This window comes from Sphaeramia orbicularis, chromosome 12 (genome assembly GCF_902148855.1).
Source record: "Sphaeramia orbicularis chromosome 12, fSphaOr1.1, whole genome shotgun sequence".
In the NCBI taxonomy this organism is placed as follows: domain Eukaryota; kingdom Metazoa; phylum Chordata; class Actinopteri; order Kurtiformes; family Apogonidae; genus Sphaeramia; species Sphaeramia orbicularis.
In genome coordinates, this window is record NC_043968.1 from 23,364,541 (window position 1) to 23,382,865 (window position 18,325).

Consider the following 18,325-nt stretch of genomic DNA (forward strand, 5'->3'; position numbering starts at 1 on the left):
TATTGTAACTCGATGAGTGAAGAGGTTCAGGTGGTCCGTTGTCTTACAAAAGCATTTATTGATTGCAATCAGGAGACAGCCAAGTATGTATCAAAATGACATCCTATGAGTATCTCACAAGAGTGAAATCTCTCTGGCTTTTTATAATGGTATTACAGACATTTCCTAGGCATTAAACAGGAACTCGGCGTTCACTTGTAGTTACATTGGTGTGTATTGGATGAACTTTTACACATATCTAACACAGCGAGTGTAGCAGATACCGGGTGCGACAACGGTAAAAGGAAGTGTGGTCACCGTGTGACCACAAACATAAGGTCAGGCTGGCTTTAGCTAGACACGGCTGGTGTCCACGCCCTTGTCCGCTGTAAAATCCACACCCTCTTCCTCTTCCTCTGTAGCAAAACTGTCTGCTCCTGTGGGGACAGTCTCGAGCCCAATGTCCATATTCATTGCTATGGTAACACACATTTTTGTCAGGGTTAATTTGCCTGTTTCCTGCCAGGCGAGTGTGGGCGTGTTTTTCATGCCTTACCACTTCAGTGAGTCTAGTGGCTGGGTCCAGAACACCTATACATGAGTCCTTTACTGCATTCGCCACTTCAGTCTGGAGTCCATTCTGGAACTGTTGTTTCAGGAGACCTTCATAAGGGGTCATGTTGGCCGCTGGGTACGGCTCTGGTTTCCCATAACCTGAACCATAGGCAGAATAGGAACAGGCATGTTATTTTGATGAGCACCTTGGTAGAGGGTCTGGACCTTCCCGTGGCTCCTGGTGTGAGCAGAGACAGGGGGACTCAAAAGCCCTGAGAGGGATGAGGTCAGGTCAGTGAGCCAGGACTTGTCTTCCTGTCTGGTAGCACCTCCTTCTTCCTTCACTGGCGTGGAGGTGTGGCTCAGAGCTGGGTAGAGTGGAGCTGAGGCTGTCGCTCTTTGGGGCGGGTCAAGAGGCTGGCTTAGAGGAACTGGAACCAGGAGCGGGACTTGAGGTGGAGCTTGAAAGGCGAGCGGTTGTAGGAGGGGTGGAGCTGGGGGTTGGGGCCCTGTTGCCGGAGGTGGTTGATGGGCTGGTTGGTATGGGGGAGGAGGGCAGACGTCAAGCGTGTCGTCAACCAGAGTCCTACTTCCTGTGAAAGATGGATAGAGACAAGAGCTTGTGCTGTTGGGTTTAGACTGTCGTTTTTTCTGTGTTTCTGTGTCCACTTCCTCACTGACATTTAACATTGTCATAGATTTTTGAGCCTGCTTTCTTCCCCTACGTTCACATTCAGCTTCCCACATTTTAAGACATTTTTCATTTTTGTCGATGAATTTCATGTCTGATACCTTCATCTTTTTCCCTTTCATCAACTTATCTTTTTCTTTCTGTAAACTTTCCCTTAACTTTCTGATCTGGTTTTCGCTGAAGGAACCTCCATCAGGAAAGCCATGGTTTTTGCACCAGTATAATAAACAGTCACATGATTCGTCACCTTAAGTGTTTCATTTTTGTCATTATTGAACTGTCAGGTTTACATCGTTCCTCTTTACTGTCTTGGGCGCCCATTCTGTCACTCTCAAAACCTAGATCCTCACAGTATTTCCTGGTCTTGGATTATGTCTGAGTATTTTTTTATTCTCAGATCCTCACAGTATCATCTGGTCTTGGATTACATCTGAGTATTTGTAGTTAAATGTGGTCACGGGACTTCAACCCGGTCTTCCAGTCTTAAAGCTGCGTATGACTTTCGTCACCAATTTTTCATCAAATCTGTAAAACCTGAGTGATAGTCTAAGTATCACGAATTTGTTAGTCTTTCCGTTATTACTCACCTGAATCATTTCCCTCACTGAGAACAGCTTTGAAGTGTACTCCATCACAAGTTGTCTATTAGTTTACATACCAAACTTATATGTCACTTTTTGGAAATTTTGTTGCAAAGTGCATTGCACACACAGCCGCAGGAGTGATGCAGCAGCAACAAAAACAGAAACAGCTTCATTGCTTCTTGCTGCTGCTGCTCCAGCTGCAGCTACCTGGAATTCCGAAAAGGCCAGAGTGAGGGCTTGATTTCAGTTTCGGTTTGTTCATATCTTCTCCAGCTTTGGAGAACACTCTTTCACATGGTAGAGATGGTGCAGGGGTGCAGATGAGTCTATGAGCCAGCACATGCAAATTTGGGTACAGCTGTTTGTTCTGTGCCCAAAACATGGGGTCCTTGGTGCGTGGCACATCGGTTTTACTGAGGTATTGTTGTACTTCTACGGTTGCTTTGGCTGTGGCACTCTTCTTGACTCTGATACTTGGTGGTCCAAAAGATCCCACAGGCTGGTTCCTGAAACAGTGACAAAATACAATGCAAATAAGTGCAATAGTTTTGGATGATATTTTTGTTCTACAGTCCTTCCTGATTCTGGTGCTGCACTTTCAGCAGGTTCTGGTGCTGCAGGTTTGGCTGGTGAGTATTCTCTCATTGTCACAGCCCATTCTGCTGTTAAACTGTTATTCTGTGCATTTGTGGGACTGCCCACATCCCATTGTCTTAAAGGGAGGATTCCAGCAGAGTGGGCAGAGCAGTTTAGCCAGTGACTTAATAATGGCTCAGCCTCTCAGTCATCATAGTGCACTGCAGAGCTGTAAAGCCTTGTCATTATTCACTTCTCGCTTCTTTTTTGCCAAACTATATCTCAACATACGAGTGACAAGTTTGGCCCTTGGTATAGATAATGACTTTTCAGACAAAAACTCTTCAGTTGCCTTTGTTAGAGGAGACAGAACTATGACGCATTCTGCACTGGTGTGGTAGTCTGCAGAGGACAATGGAGGTACATTAGTGTGCAATGACACCAGTGAAACATCAACTGGTTCCTGCTCTTCATGGAGTCTGGACGTAATGTCAAAAGTGTTATTCAAACCGGTGTCTACTTCTTACACCAACTTATGCACTGGTTTTGACATTTGCTGTTGAAAGGCAAGAAACTCTTTAGCCACAGTACTGCTCCTGAGGTAGGCTGTGATCTTCTTTGTCTGTCCTCTAATGTCATGTAGCTCTGGTTTGTTTGATAGCATTTCTGGCAACCAAATTTAGTGCATGGGAAAGGCAAATATTATGCTTTACTTGTAATTTATTGTTTTGTATGCCATTTGTGACAAAACATCAAATTTTTTATTTAATTCCCTATTCATCCATGAGGGAGGTCTTTACGGCTGCTATATTGGAAGCACTTTGTGACTGTGGAAAATGACCCACTCCCAGTAAAAGAGTTAACAGGTCCCCCTTGGTGTCAACAAAATGGCATGTTACAGCCAAGCAGGCATCCGTGTGAAGGGACATCCACATGTCTGATGTTAGAATCCCTGCTGTGGTCCTCTGAACTTCTAACTTGGCCTTCTCTTTCTCTTCCTTAAACTTTTTCTCAACTATAGCTTTCAAAGTTTTTCTTGATGGAAGAATGCAGGTTGCATCCAGAAGGCGCACAAAATCTCTGAATCCCACATCCTCCAGGATGTTAAATGGCTTAAAGCAGTGTTTTTCAACCTTGGGGTTGCCTGGAATTCAAATGGGGTCACCTGAAATTTCTAGTAATTGATTAAAAAAAAAAAAAAAAAAATTAATAATAATAATAATAATATAAAAAATATTTTTTAATGATTCAATACATATTTAATTGCAATTAAAACACCACACACTTCCCTATAAAAATCAAGTTCAAATAAAATGCAGGATATAATATCTGAGAGGGCATATCTTGATTGACCTGATCCTGTGACCACATGTATTACTGTGCACAGTCGCAGTCAGAAAACTAGAAAGACCAGAGAATGGAAAGACTTCTTCGCCAAGAGAAAAATCTCTGTTTTGAATGTCTGGGGTCGCCAGAAATTTGTAATGTTAAAATGGGGTCACAAACCAAAAAGGGTTGGGAACCACTGGCTTAAAGTCATCAACAACCATGTGCACCAGGGCCTCATCAATCATGTCCTTTAGATTTCCTGCAGGCCTGAAAAATACATATACACAAAATGCGTAGGATTTAACAATACATGGGTGCTTGTGTGTAATACATGCTCTGATTTCCCCTTGTTCTCTTATGTGTAAACTGTGCTTCTGTGCTCTTGAATTGAATGTATTATGAATGAATGGATATTGGGCAGAAGAATGCTTTGCATGATAGTGCCTTAACATGGAAGAAGTGTTGTTGTATGCCAGCTCCTGCGTGCAGCAAAAACACTTGACCCAAGAAAAAAAAATACAAGTGAGGGGTACAATATATAAAATATGATCTATGATTCCAAACAAACAATTTTAAACTTAGTTTGTTACATAATATTCCAATGTAATAAAAGCTAGCAATAAGGATGTAAACTTTTGGCACAATAAAATTAAACAGCCTATTGTCAGCCTTGGTTGGTGAAATCAAATCAATGTTCCCATATTTTTGATTGCACTGGTTTGGTACTGGGCCCCATTCCAAATTGTCAGTGATTCTCTCTCCTGTAACGGCTTCGATATTCCAGGAAGAGCGAGGCGTGTATCTCAATTTTAAAAGCAGTAAATGAAATACAAAGCTCCACTGAAAGCTGGTTCATTTGTTTGACACATACTTTGACATATACTGTTTTTTTCTTTGTCAATTGTTATGAAAATGGCTTCAGTTACAGTGACCTCTACTGGTGATTTTTAATTCTGTAGTCAAATTAGACAAGCTAGTTGGTTGACAGGAAGTTTTTAATCACACACACACACCTCAGTGAGCAGCGTCGAAGACACTCATTTACATTTGTAGAAAACACTTTTTGTTCTGAAACTTTTATCATCCTTGGGTTTAAAGTATGTTTGATTTGAAAATGATTTGATGCACATACACACTAAGTGTACATATCATGTTCTATTTACAAATTAATATTACTGAATGCATTGTGTTATTGAGGATATAGTGCTGGGAAAATATGGCATATTTTGGGTGTGCTTGTGTAACTTTGGCAGGGGACCGCCACATTGTGGGTCCTACCTCATCGTACCCCTGATTAACACACATGTAACATGGTCTATCTCTAAACAAGTAAAGATGGGATGTATCAGATGTATCAGAGTCAGACTGGTTTGCTGTAAGATTTACATTTTATGCACAAAATATTATGAAACCTAACAACATTATCCTGGTAGACCAGTCCAGGCAACAATGTCAACACACCATTTTCCACAATGACCTTTTGAAGCTTTGCATATAGACCAAAATGTGAAGGTTACCCGAGCATATTCCTTAAAGTATAGATATGTTTCCAAAGACTGCTGCCTTTAGCCTTAATGTGTTTGAAATCACTGTATATCAGAAAGCACATATCTCATGGGATCATAACTGCTAAGCTGTTCAGGTTCCCCCTAGCAACATCCTGCATCATCATACCCAACAAGGAGACTGGATCTCATCAGGGAATTCTGCAAAAACATGCCCTGCAGCTCTGACCAAAACAACACCTCATCCTCCTCACCACCAATTCAATACCATAATTTAATAAACCACTGCAACATGGTTTGGGAGTGATTTCTACAACATTACAGATAAATGTTGACTTGCATTATCACTTATGGTTAAAGTTATGTTTCTAAGCAAAACCTGGAACAAATTTCAGTTGACTGTTGCACCTGTTGAGTATTTGTCTTTTACATGTCTCACTGTTATTGTTGTTATGTATTTATTCATTAATTTTTTGTTTCTGTAATTGTTTAACCTTGTTTTTACTTTTAGTCCCCTCGCCCCCTACCCCTCAAGGAGCCTTTGCTCTTTGATCAGGCTGCATTTGGAAATAAGAATTTGTTCTTAATTGCTTGCCTGGGTAAATAAAGGTTAAATAAAAAAAATAATAATAAAGGGTTAGTGTTAGGGTTAGGGTTAAATGGGCCTGATTCACTAACATGTGCATAACATGTTCATACTTTTTTCATCATGAAGAGAGCAGAAAAGCTGAGACACAAAAGCAGCCCCTTTCATGACTGAACAAATGAAATAGTAGCATCTGAGGTAGAAGAGAGAAAACAAACATGTATGAAGCATTTCCTCTGAAGTCTGTGTTCAATTTTATGTCCCTTGAGACGTGGGCTGTAGCTCAGACACAGAATGATTTAACATAAAATATGATGTGAAACAAATGAAAAAAACAGATAAAAAGTCCAGAAAAAGTCTGAATATGATGTTTTGGCTCCTAAATGGCTCTTTATATTCCCATTTATTGACAGTTCAGCTGTGGTTTAACCTAATGTGTGGTAAGTGGGATTTTTACTGCTATTGCAAGATACTAAATGGATGTATGGAGTGTGGATTTCTTTGTCAAAAATCAGCTTTTGAAATATAGCACACTTAGATAATACTTAATCAGTCTCACCTGATAAGAATGAGTTAAAACTGGAAAGTATGTGTTTATTTGTCCACTGCAAGCAGTGAAAAATGCTTTAATGCTTTGCAGTTTTCCACTCAACATAAGAGACTCACAATCATGTGCCTCCTTCAAATCACAACTTAAACACTGGATGAAGGAAAACCAAGCCTGTCCTCACTGTGTTGTTTTGTGTGTTTTTATGATGTTTTGCCTTTTTGTCATCATTAATCATTTGTTCCCTGTGCCAGTATCAACATTTCCTGAAATTTTCATCCAAATCCGTCCATAACTTTTTGAGTTATCTTGCACACGGAAAGACAGATGCAGTGGCGGAGATAATTAGCTTTTGGGCAGGAAACATGTAACATCATTACATCGAGCACTGTGATGCAGCTAAAGGAATGTTTTGGTGATTTAATGGGACAGATCAATAACCAACCAAACCTGCAGATGAGACTTAATGAATATTTGATGCTTTGTGCAAAACCACTGGAACAGACAGGAGGCCTGTGAAGCTCTAAACCAAAAACACGACAGCTTTTACACAAACTCAGAAGAATAAACAGATGACACCTCTCCTGTTTCCTCTTTGACACCTATATTTCATTTCCTCCACACTGTGAACTACACAGCGTATACTGAGATAAATTACCTGCAGGCAGAGAGAAAGAGGATTTGTGTTTTCTTTTCTCACTACATGTAAGCTATTTGAGTTCTGCTTTGACCCCTCTGAGGAAAAAAAAAATATCAACACACATCCTGTTCTGCTTTTTATTTGGGCAGTGTGGTTAAACTTTCAGTCATATTTCACCAGCAGTAGCCTGGGTGTTTCTGTCGGCAGTGTGATTTGTGATCTCCGAAACATGCAGAACATGGTGCGGCTCGGACTGTGGGTCTGGATTGTGCTGGGCTCTGGGGTGTGTTCTGTCTCACTGCCAGAAATCACTGATGGGAACTTTGCAGAACAATGTGTGAAGGAACACAACACGGCGCGGTCGTCGGTCCATCCACCTGCAAGTGACATGCTGTACATGGTAGGCATGACTGTCAGCCACAGTGTGTTAGAATGATCTCACTAACACACAGAGTGTACAGGAAGTACACTATACAATGCAAATGTACTGCAGCTACGTTCTATTTCATGAGTTCATTTGTGTAGGACAGGAATAAAGACAAATGTTAATGATTACTGGGCTCATGGCTTAGAAATGTTTATTTAAAGCAGCGCTGCCAAAATTATTTGCATGCAGTAAAGTATGTACTACAGTAAAAACTAAAGTTTCAGTGAATAAAACAGCTTCTATAAACCAAAGTGGTCATATTTAGTGTGACCTTTCTTTTACACTTAACATGTCTTTAATCCTTTTGTTCAGACAATATGAAATTTTTCTCATTCACGTTCTGATTTTTTATTCCAGGTTTCATTCAGCACGTGCCAGATGTTTCTAATGGTTTTTGCTGCTTCTTGTCATGGGGTCAGGGGTCAAACTAAATACTGACTTTACCCTTTAGAACCCATTTCATTCCGTTTTTGTGTGTCTTTCAAGGCTGTGCACATATTTCCTGTATTTTCTTGTTGTATCTGAAGAAAAGAGATTGAGAAATAAATATGCATGTTCATTTCAATGCTGCAAAAACAACAAATCTAAAGGTCACCTAGAACTTTTGCACAGTACTGTATGTATGTACAGGGTGGGGAAGCAAAATTTACAATGAACATTTAGTTGTTTTTTCTCAGCAGGCACTACGTCAATTGTTTTGAAACCAAACATATATTGATGTCATAATCATACCTAACACTATTATCCATACCTTTTCAGAAACTTTTGCCCATATGAGTAATCAGGAAAGCAAACGTCAAAGAGTGTGTGATTTGCTGAATGCACTCGTCACACCAAAGGAGATTTCAAAAATAGTTGGAGTGTCCATAAAGACTGTTTATAATGTAAAGAAGAGAATGACTATGAGCAAAACTATTACGAGAAAGTCTGGAAGATACTATTAAAGAAGAATGGGAGACGTTCTCACCTGAATATTTGAGGAACACTTGCGCAAGTTTCAGGAAGCGTGTGAAGACAGTTATTGAGAAAGAAGGAGGACACATAGAATAAAAACATTTTCTATTATGTCAATTTTCTTGTGGCAAATAAATTGTCATGACTTTCAATAAACTAATTGGTCATACACTGTCTTTCAATCCCTGCCTCAAAATATTGTAAATTTTGCTTTCCCACCCTGTATATATAAACTGCAACTTAAAGAAACGTTAAATATAAAAAAATATATATATATATGAATGTATACTGCACAGTTGATAGAAAAACTCTGAGATACCATCTAAGAATCAAGACAGAGTCACTGGATTCTGGAATCAGAAGACTTTACTTGCAGCAAGGAGTCAAGTACATACAACAAGATGCAGCAGTTGACTGACTAACACCAGGAAGTCTATGTTCTTATGAAAGAATATGGATAATACAACTGTAGGTCCAAGTGTCCAAACATAATGACGTTAATTAAGTTCACCATTGGCTTAGATACCGGTGATGTATGGGTTCAGTGACCATGTTTGTACTCTCCTCCCACCTTCACTAACAGGCTGCTCTGGCCCCAAACTGGCACCACGAGACAGAAAACATGTAGATAGAGAAGAAATAGTAGACATACCCTGGGTGTTTTCTTACAGGACATGTCATCACAACCCATCCATGACTTGTGTTCTGAACTCCTGGTATTTACAGAGAACAGTCTAATATTATATTTCTCTAACAACCATAATAACTAATCTTTGCTTTACAGTAATATCAATTTGCAAACATGCTTGTCAAAGGAAGCATAAAAGCTTAACTAGACAAACACAGCTTATGGCTGCTGTCATCTTGCCAGTTGGGATTCTCAATTCTGACTGGTCAAAGACAGCGGTCAGAGTGTTTTTATATGTGTAACAAACTATGATTTATCTACGAAATGAAGTAAAATCATTTTCAAATCAATCACCCCATCACCACCATGTTTATATCCTCCCGAGACCCAGGAAAGTAATTTTTTTTGGCTTTTTTACATTAAATATTTGTCTTGATTGGAAAAAGCATAATGCAACAGTTTTTCAGATACAGTTTTTGATTTGTGTTTTATTTTTTTTGGAATGTCCTTTGCAGTGGACAGCATTTTTTTTTATAAGTAAAGCTGTGAAACTCTTGTCCCCTACAGAGGATAAAAATGCATTGCTGGGTCTCAGGAAGATATCAGTATGTGCTGGTCATAACGCTGCCCCCATGGGCTTGTACCGCAAGCACAAGGCATGATGGGTAATCACTCTGGACTCATCAGACTATATGACCTTTTTCCATTGAAACTCACCCCACTCTTTATAACAGGGTATCTGCACGTTTGATGAAGATGAATTTATGATCTTTAAAAACATTTTTAAGGTGTCTTTGATTAAATTTAAGGCCTTTCATTCACAAAAATAACTAACACTTAAGCATGTTACAATCTAACTAACATTACATCTCTCCGTGACTAATGTTTTTGCTACTAATGCTCAAGCTCTTAAAGCACATACCTGAACACCTCCACCCATGAATGATTGTTGGAGGCTTCACTCATTCCCATCTCTGTTATGCTAAAATACAAAACACTAATTACAAATAATATCATTACTAATAGTAATAATAATTGCTAATTGATAATAATTGATAATAGAACATTTTTAAAGACCTTTGAGTGCCAGATTCAATGATTAATTATCAGTTTTAAAGATAATTAGGGCCTTAATTTAAACAAATGTGAGACTTTTTAAGGATCTCTTGCAAAATTAAGTATTTTTTGTTTTTTATGTTAACTGCAAAGGGATTTTCCTAAGGCTAGGTTTTAATAAATTCAAAACAAATTTACTCAACCATTAGAAGTTTGATATAAAAATTAGGCAGTATTAAGCAGAGATCTCAGACATGAACAAAGCATTCTAAATGTATGTCTGTTGTCTGGGAAAACTGATCCTTTAAATAAATAAAAGAAAAAGCACTCGGAGAGCGCAGACCTCCGCCAAGAGAGATCAGTGCTGCTGCGCCCCCCCCCCCCCCCCCCCCCCGATCATCACCAAAATTTAATAATTTCTTCCTTGTGCCAGTATCAACATTTCCTGAAAATTTCATGAAAATCCGTCCATAACTTTTTGAGTTATCTTGCTAACAAAAAAAAAACCCAAACACACGCACGCACACAAAGCAAAGTGATCACAATAATAAATGCATAACTGCATGAATAAAGCATTGATACAAGTCTGTTTAATGAACAACTTTCTTTCTGTATGTTGTTTTCTCTGCTTGTTCAGACATGGGACGGTGGTTTGGCTGCCACTGCACTGGCGTGGGCCAAACAGTGTGTATTTGAACACAACCCCAACCCTGTGCACCCTAGTTTCACCTCCATAGGTGAGAACATATGGGCGGGTTATCCACCATCACATTTCGATGTGAGTGGAGCCATAAAACTTTGGGTGGATGAAAAGCAGCACTACCATTACAGCAGCAACACATGCACGAAGGTCTGCGGTCACTACACACAGGTATGTTTAGTTTAGCATGAAAGGTTTTGATTATGTGCTTCTGACTATGTGTCATTAACAGTCAATAGGAATGTGGGGACTCTTTTATGTCTGCGGTTAAAAAAGGTTAACATGTTCATCATCTCCAGGTTGTGTGGGCGAGCTCTGACAAGGTCGGCTGTGCTGTCCAGCGATGTCCAAATGGTGTTAGAAAAACCAGCTTTGATACCACTGATGGAGCTGTGTTTGTATGCAACTATGCTGCAGCGTAAGTGCTCCAACAGTTCTTTTTTAAATTCTTATTCTTCTATATTTTTGGATAATTTGTCATATTTTTATGGCAATCTGAAGGATTTGAGCCACATTTATTCTTTTTCAATGGGACAGATGAGGTATAACAAGAGAAGCCCACGCTAACAGGTGGTTGGTTTAGGTATTGAATATAATGGCAAACAGTCTAAAACAACAGCAGCCTTACCTTAGAAACTTTAATAGTGTTCCAAGGAAAACAGAAGAAAAAGTGAAGACTGTAGCTTTATAGAAAAGACAGAATTAAAAACCTTTGGCTTGCTTCAGTGCATTAAAGTGATGCCATGTTGCTTTTTAGGGGCAATGTGAATAGAAGGCGACCGTATCAAACTAAAGGAGACGCCTGCTCTGGATGTAAAGGCAGATGTGTGGACAGACTTTGCCGTGAGTATCCAGTCTTTCAAATGTCTTGTCACACTTACATTATCTTCTGCTGTTTTCTTTTCCACAACTGAAAAGCAGCCATAATTTGTTTCCATCTAAATAATACATCACATTACTGACTCAGTCTTTTCTCGTAGAACCGGTTACATAATCAATTATTAATAAATCATTACTGCCTGGACAAGAAAAGTGATAAAAACTAATTTGCAACTCTACTCCTCCCTCCCAAGCTCAATATAACCTGCAGGCCCACAAGTTAATTTTTAATCCATTTTCACAGCTGATTTGTATTTGTATATGTTTGTGGGGGACAGCAAGCAGCAATTTTCAACTAAAAACAAACAAAACTAGATAAGCACTCGGAGAGCGCAGACCTCCGCCAAGGCAGATCAGTGACCCCCCCACCCCCAATCACCACCAAAATTTAATCATTTGTTCTTTGTGCCAGTATCAACATTTCCTGAAATTTTCATCCAAATCCGTCCTTAACTTTTTGAGTTATCGTGCACACGGACAGACAGACAAACCAATGCTGGCAAAAACATAACCTTTTTGGCGGAGGTAAAAAACAGAATTTAGCAGCTAAACAAAGTCTGATTTTATCTTGTGTCAATTTTGAAAACAAGATAAAAAAGATAAAAACACTAAATATAAGGGAAAAGATACTCAAAACAAGTGAAATATCTGTCCATGCAACAAGATGAATTCACTTGACAAGATTTTTTGAATTAAGATGGTTAATTCTAGACATAAGCATATCTACAGATGTATGAACACCTTAAACAGGAAATTAACTCTTAAAAGAAGATAAATTATCTAACACTTCTACACCTGTTTTTTTTTTTGTCTTGCAAGAACCAAATTATTTGCAGTGCTGAGTATTAGCAACATGGGCCTCTAAATAAATTAGGGTTGAAAGACATCTACAAATTCTAATGTGAATTTTCAATATTTTCTGACTTCATTCTTTTCCAGGCTCCAACTGGACCCAAGACCAGGAGCCTGCCCTGAACTCGGGCTCAGACTATGTGGCTGTTGTAGTCGTCCGGCCCATTGCCCTAATCTGTACTTTCATTGCAGCATATGCAGTTCACCACCATTACCCTGACATTTTCTGGTATGAATAGAGGTTATGGTGGCTGGTCTAAAAAGATAAATATAAAACTTTTAATTCTAAGTCCGGAAGTGTGTGTGTGTGTGTGTGGGGGGGGGGGGGGGGGGAGAGAGAAGGAAATGCATGAAATAAGTTAAAGGAGTACAGAACATCTGAACGTGAAACTTTTAGTCATTGCAAAAGTTTGATAATATTACAAATCCGGCTTAGATTTTATCTGCTGTGTGTGTAAATGAACAAGCACATTCACAATGATGTAATAAATTGGTTAAAATATGCCGAACTTTATTTTGACGTTGAAATAAAAGGATTAGATAATTTTCACTGTCCTTTCCTTTAATTTCAGTTTTTCATTTGCCTCCTTAACACACACTGGTGTTCCAACGTGAAAAATAGATATTTAGCAAAATATAAATACTGACCATACACAGTCAAAACTATAGACAAATGGAAATGAAGGAGATTTCACAGACTTTAACCTACACCTGTTCTCCTGAGGATGACACACAGGACAGAAAAAGTGGAAAATCTCTCACATCAACAATAGTTCAATAAAAAATAAAAAAAAAATCTATGAATCAGCTGATTCATCCGGATACATGCTCAATGCATGTGTGTCGTCCCATCTCAATGTGTCTGTTGTACTTAATCGTCCTGTATCACTGTCCAACAACATATGACACGCTTCACTTTCCACCAGCAGAGCAGTGTGTCTGTGCTTATCCTTTGTTTTAGTTCTTTTTCTTTTTGTTGGTAGTGCTGCTGGGAGGAGCTGGGTTCACCGGGGGGGCACCCAGTTTCTTCATTTTGGCTTTTTTCACTTTCTCCTTGATGGCTTCAATGTCCAGCTTTCCTTCTGTCGGAGCTACGAAACAAAGTAACACAAAATGAAATCACCATGAGCTTTAACTCAACTTTTCCAGTGTTTTACTTTGAGCATTAACTCCATCTCTGAATATCAGGTTGGTCTCATGTGCTTGATTTTAATGAATACCTTTTGTGGTCTTTTTCAGTAAAGGTTTCTCTTTAGGAGGAATGAAAGCCTTGTTCCGCTCTTCTTGTTTCTTCGTCAGTGCTTCAGCTTGCTTAACCTGAGAAAAAGGAACAACATGCTTATCAGCCAAACCTCAAACACACAACATGACTCTGCAACTATTAACTAACATTTCATCAAACCGGTATCACTATAATCCTTTTAAGCTGCTCACCTTTATCTCCTCCATTTTCTTCCTCTTCTTCACACTTTCACGTAGAAAGAATTCACCTGTGGCCAACTCCTTGTCAACCTACAGAGACAGTCCATGTTAGCCAAGACCTGAACGTAGTTTTAGCTCATCGTTGTGTAACAGTATTTGTCTAAACATAGGATGTTACAGGACATCTTTAGTTAAAAAATATTATACTACGCAAGACCATCAGTATTCAACCAAAATCAAGATAATGTGGTAAAAAAAGTAGAAAAGCTGTGATGCAGATGGGTGTGGATGTGAACTGTGATGATGCTGACCTTGCTCTCTGGCTGTGGTGGTGGGAACGGTGTGTATTCCTTCTTCACACTCTTCTTCTTGGGTTCCTTGCGCTTGGCCACGTTCTTGTGACGGAACTTTGGCAGGAAGCGCTCCCAGCTCTGCACCCTCAGGTCCGGGTCTTTGGACAGCTCCCGTTTGATCATAAGGGTCTGGTGGTCACACAGGGTGGAAGGGGATTGATGGGACCAAAGAAATTCAATGTTTATATCATCATCTGAAGCATTTAGAGCACAATGGAGGACAAATAAACACAACTTTGAGGATTTTAAAAAGGACTTGAAGCTGTTACTGTTTTTATTCATTTGTTTCTGCACCTGTGGCATCTACTTTAGACCATGGTCTGCAAGAAATAGTCCAAATACATTCATTAATAAAAAGTTCACAACCTGTAATGATGATACATATAATTACTGTGCACAACTGTTTCGGTGCATTTGAGCCTTTATTACAGGCCATGGTAGTGATGCAATGAGAAACCAGGGGAGAAAATCTGCAATTTTTACATTTCTTCTTGTGTATTAAATAAACTAACATGATGTCACAAACCAATTAATAAACTTTAGTTGTGTAATTATTGATTGGAGCCAGACTAGCTAAACAATAATGTCTTTTGTCTCTAGTTAATCCACAAAGAGTAATATACATCCTCTCATTTCACACACTGATATGTATACAGTAATGAAATATTTCACTGCTCCTTTTAATTGATGACTTTTTCCTAGTATTGTGACAACACATTTGCATGGATACTGTCGTGTAGATTCAGTGACTGTGCACAACACTGCTTTAACTCTGTGCGGATGTGACACATGCCCTCAGCCCTGACCTGAGTCAGAGAGACTTTTTTCAGTCAGGAAATCAAGAACAAGGATGGAAAACATCTTCATTGGGCATGAATGCAGTGTTTATAGGTTAAATGCGGTGGTGAAATACTGCTGGTTTGTACATACTGTACCTTAATATTGTAGATGGGATGGATGTTCTTCATGGTGTCCATAACAACTTTGCGCACCTGGATAACAGACAGACATAATAAAACACATATTCTCTCATATTGTCTGGAGTATGTGGAAACTTGCACTACTTAAACTTAGTGTGTCTATAAATTCTAGTTCTTTTTATCCATTTTAATAATACCGATTTCCTTTCATTTAAACAAAAGTGAGACTATCCTGTTGTTAACACACAAAGCAGAGCTTCTTAAGTTCTTACCTCCTTCAGGCCGTTGTAGGGACCCAGGGCCGACACCGTGTTGCCCTGCACCATCACATAGCAGTTGGTCAACAACTCTAAAGCCTAGAGAGATGGACAGGGATTAACCAAGGGCTTGTCATTTTTTCGGTACTGCGCATTAGTTAGTTTGGGCATTTAGAAGAAATATTGCCATCTAGTGGTGTTCATCTCAAGATACACACAAATGATAAGAACATTCCACAGGCAATTTTTAAACAAAGCAGAATTGTTTTGACAGCAATGTGAATAAACTGCTTTTTCTGATATAAATTCAGTTTTCCAGGTGGTATTTAATGAGCTGTACGAACACTGGACTCACTTTTAGGGTGGAGCCTTTGGGGCCAATGAGTCGCTGTCTTCGTTTCACAAACCGTTCTCTGTTTCTCACCAACGTCCCTATTTTGATAATGTCACAGGCCATATCATCCTGCAATATACGTACAGCCTCGAAGAAAAAAAAAAAGAAGGAGCACTTATCGTAAGAACACAACAATTAAAAGCAAAGTCTTTCATGTTAAAGATATTATGAATACAAGGCCTCTTCTCCTGCTGTTGCAATAAACAGAAGTCTCCTGCTGATAACATTCACTTCTCTATAACTACCAATGGTTTGAAATGAGGAGAAACCAGAGCAGAAGTGACCATGGTTCTTGACAGAGTCCTGTAGTGAGCATCATTACCTGCTCAAATGGGACACTCCTGGCAAGCAGCTTGATGAGGTCTCTGGCTCTTATGATGGCATAAGGGTCATACGTTTTCTTTGTGGTGCAGACAGATATGCTGCCCTCGATCAGGTCCAGAGAAGCTTTGATGTTCTGAGGAGAACAAAAATCTGTGTTACACAAAATGACAACAGCAGGAGCAGCTGATTCATTTCTACATGAACCGTCAAACAGTTTTGCAACTCAAGCTCAGCTTTTTTTAAGACACTACACTTACTGAATCTCCTAAAGCCTTCTCCACAAGAGGCCAGCACTCTTTGAGATATGCTTCTCTGTATTTAGGAAAGAGTGTGGCAAAGCTGCTCTCCTCCAGCAGACCACGGGGGTTGTCATCTTTAGTAAAGGTGGGCTCTTTCCATCCATCAGGAACAGTCAGAAGCTCAGATTCATCCACTGCCAAACAAAGGCATAAGAAGTAGATACTTCAATGGTTTAGTCCCAAAATTATGTTGGTGTCACACCACTGGAGTAGATTTGTGGATGGTCTAAATATTGAACAACCACATTTGTCATCTCCCAGCTAAGAATATGTAACAAGCACGGGAATTATCTTTTTTTTTTTCTTTTTTTTCTTTTTTTTTTTTTTTTTAATTCTACGGCATTACAACATTGAAAAACTGACCGATAAGCAGAAGGTACCAGGCCTTTATTTGAAGGAGGTTTGACACTTGCACAGTGTCTACATTGTGCTTAACCTGCAGCACATTGACAAGTACTGAATACTCATTGATATTATTGATAGAACTTTGTTTATATGCTGCTTGTGAGCACTGTACTAACAATAACCTGTGTATATGCCCTTTGTATCTCTGCATTGGACAGATTTTGCGCTGATAAAGAACAGGAGGATTACTATTTTAATGTGATTCAGAATATGTCAGCAATGTATATTCAATGACCTGGAGCCTGAATTTGAGTTTTCCTTATATGAATATAAACATTTTCACAATAAACAGCTGGCGTGAATTATTTAATAAACCTCAAAGCCCTATGATGGCTGACACCCAGGCCCCAGCTACACACCAGGCCCCTCATATCTACAATGTCACACAAATACCGACAGAATAACAGACAAGATGAATGATATCTGGTAAATGTTAACGCCAGTATTACGAGCTACATCTGAGAATGCATTTCATGTTGTTGTGACCTTGGAACAGCTGACCAGAAAGGCGCGACTGTTTAGGAGAGAAGTTATTGAGTTCATTTTTAAGACTTAAGTTTCTACTATTTACAATAAGTCCATCGGCTGTCTGTTGGTCTTCATACATGCGTGATTTCTGCCATCTTCTGCTCAACATGTCAACACGACAGCTGGACGACAAACCCCGGATGTTCTTTAATTTTTAAGTAGACTAGCGTTAATCTGTTAACTATTTAAACTATACAGCATCGGCTCCTTACCTTGGTTTTTGGTCTTTTTGTGTTTTTTCTCTGTTTGAGCACCACTCACGCCGTCTCCTGTTGTGGAAGACGCCATTGTTGATTGAAAGCGGAAGTGACGTATGAGAGTCTTCTTCGTGTGTTAATATGTGCGCGCACACACAGTAGTGGATCACTGCTGCACTGACTGTGACAGGTTAACCTTCAAAACCTACTCAAGCACATTATATGGAAATATGGTTGTATATCCATAAGAACGACACTGACATGAGACTTTACTAGTTCAAAATATGGTGAATATAATGATCAACAATAAAGTGATGCTCAGATTAATTAACCCATAAAGACCTATAACTGTTTTTGTGATGACTTCTAAATAATTTTTTTCTCTACATTTAACCAAGTAATTTCACCACATATCTATATAACCCTTAGAATTTCTGCAGTGAAAATTTGGAATTTTCCTGTATTTAATTCACTGATCATGTAGATGTTCATAAAAGCTCAAAGTAAATTGAGAGGTTATATCAAAATAAAAAAACATATTTTCAGCAAAATGTATCATTAATTCTACATAGATGTGTCTACAATCACTGTCATTTGTCAGACTACATGGGTTTTATTGTTGAATCAATGTTGCAGAAGAGAATTGAGTTTCCAGGTTCACTACAGAGACTATGGATGCATCCACAAAACACATCTGCTGCTGTTGAAAAACTAAAACTGCATTTTTACCTTATTCAT

The 18,325-nt window shown here is 39.0% G+C and overlaps 3 protein-coding genes across 4 annotated transcripts; 1 reads left to right on the forward strand and 2 right to left on the reverse strand.

Annotated features, from left to right (window-relative positions):
- Positions 1-17: 17 nt before the first annotated feature.
- LOC115430717 (uncharacterized) lies at positions 18-1,701 on the reverse strand. Its single transcript, XM_030150899.1, has 2 exons — positions 966-1,701; positions 18-917 (listed from the first exon to the last, which is right to left on the reverse strand). The coding sequence occupies exons 1-2, from the start codon at positions 1,345-1,347 to the stop codon at positions 655-657; spliced, it is 645 nt and encodes a 214-aa protein (XP_030006759.1). The 5' UTR covers positions 1,348-1,701; the 3' UTR covers positions 18-654.
- Positions 1,702-7,130: 5,429 nt separating this feature from the next.
- Positions 7,131-13,263, forward strand: glipr1a (GLI pathogenesis-related 1a). Its single transcript, XM_030150769.1, has 5 exons — positions 7,131-7,392; positions 10,695-10,928; positions 11,057-11,175; positions 11,515-11,600; positions 12,576-13,263. Exons 1-5 carry the CDS (start codon positions 7,222-7,224, stop codon positions 12,725-12,727), a joined length of 762 nt encoding a protein of 253 aa, XP_030006629.1. The 5' UTR covers positions 7,131-7,221; the 3' UTR covers positions 12,728-13,263.
- krr1 (KRR1 small subunit processome component homolog) lies at positions 12,972-17,701 on the reverse strand. 2 transcript variants are annotated; one of them, XM_030150768.1, is made up of 10 exons: positions 17,603-17,701; positions 16,416-16,591; positions 16,157-16,291; positions 15,796-15,921; positions 15,456-15,539; positions 15,199-15,255; positions 14,222-14,392; positions 13,923-14,000; positions 13,709-13,805; positions 12,972-13,579 (listed from the first exon to the last, which is right to left on the reverse strand). In XM_030150768.1, the coding sequence occupies exons 1-10, from the start codon at positions 17,676-17,678 to the stop codon at positions 13,446-13,448; spliced, it is 1,134 nt and encodes a 377-aa protein (XP_030006628.1). In that variant the 5' UTR covers positions 17,679-17,701; the 3' UTR covers positions 12,972-13,445. The 2 variants fall into 2 exon arrangements, with proteins under 2 accessions (XP_030006628.1, XP_030006627.1); XM_030150767.1 differs by having other exon boundaries at positions 16,416-16,594; positions 17,603-17,698.
- Between the last annotated feature and the right edge of the window lie 624 nt (positions 17,702-18,325).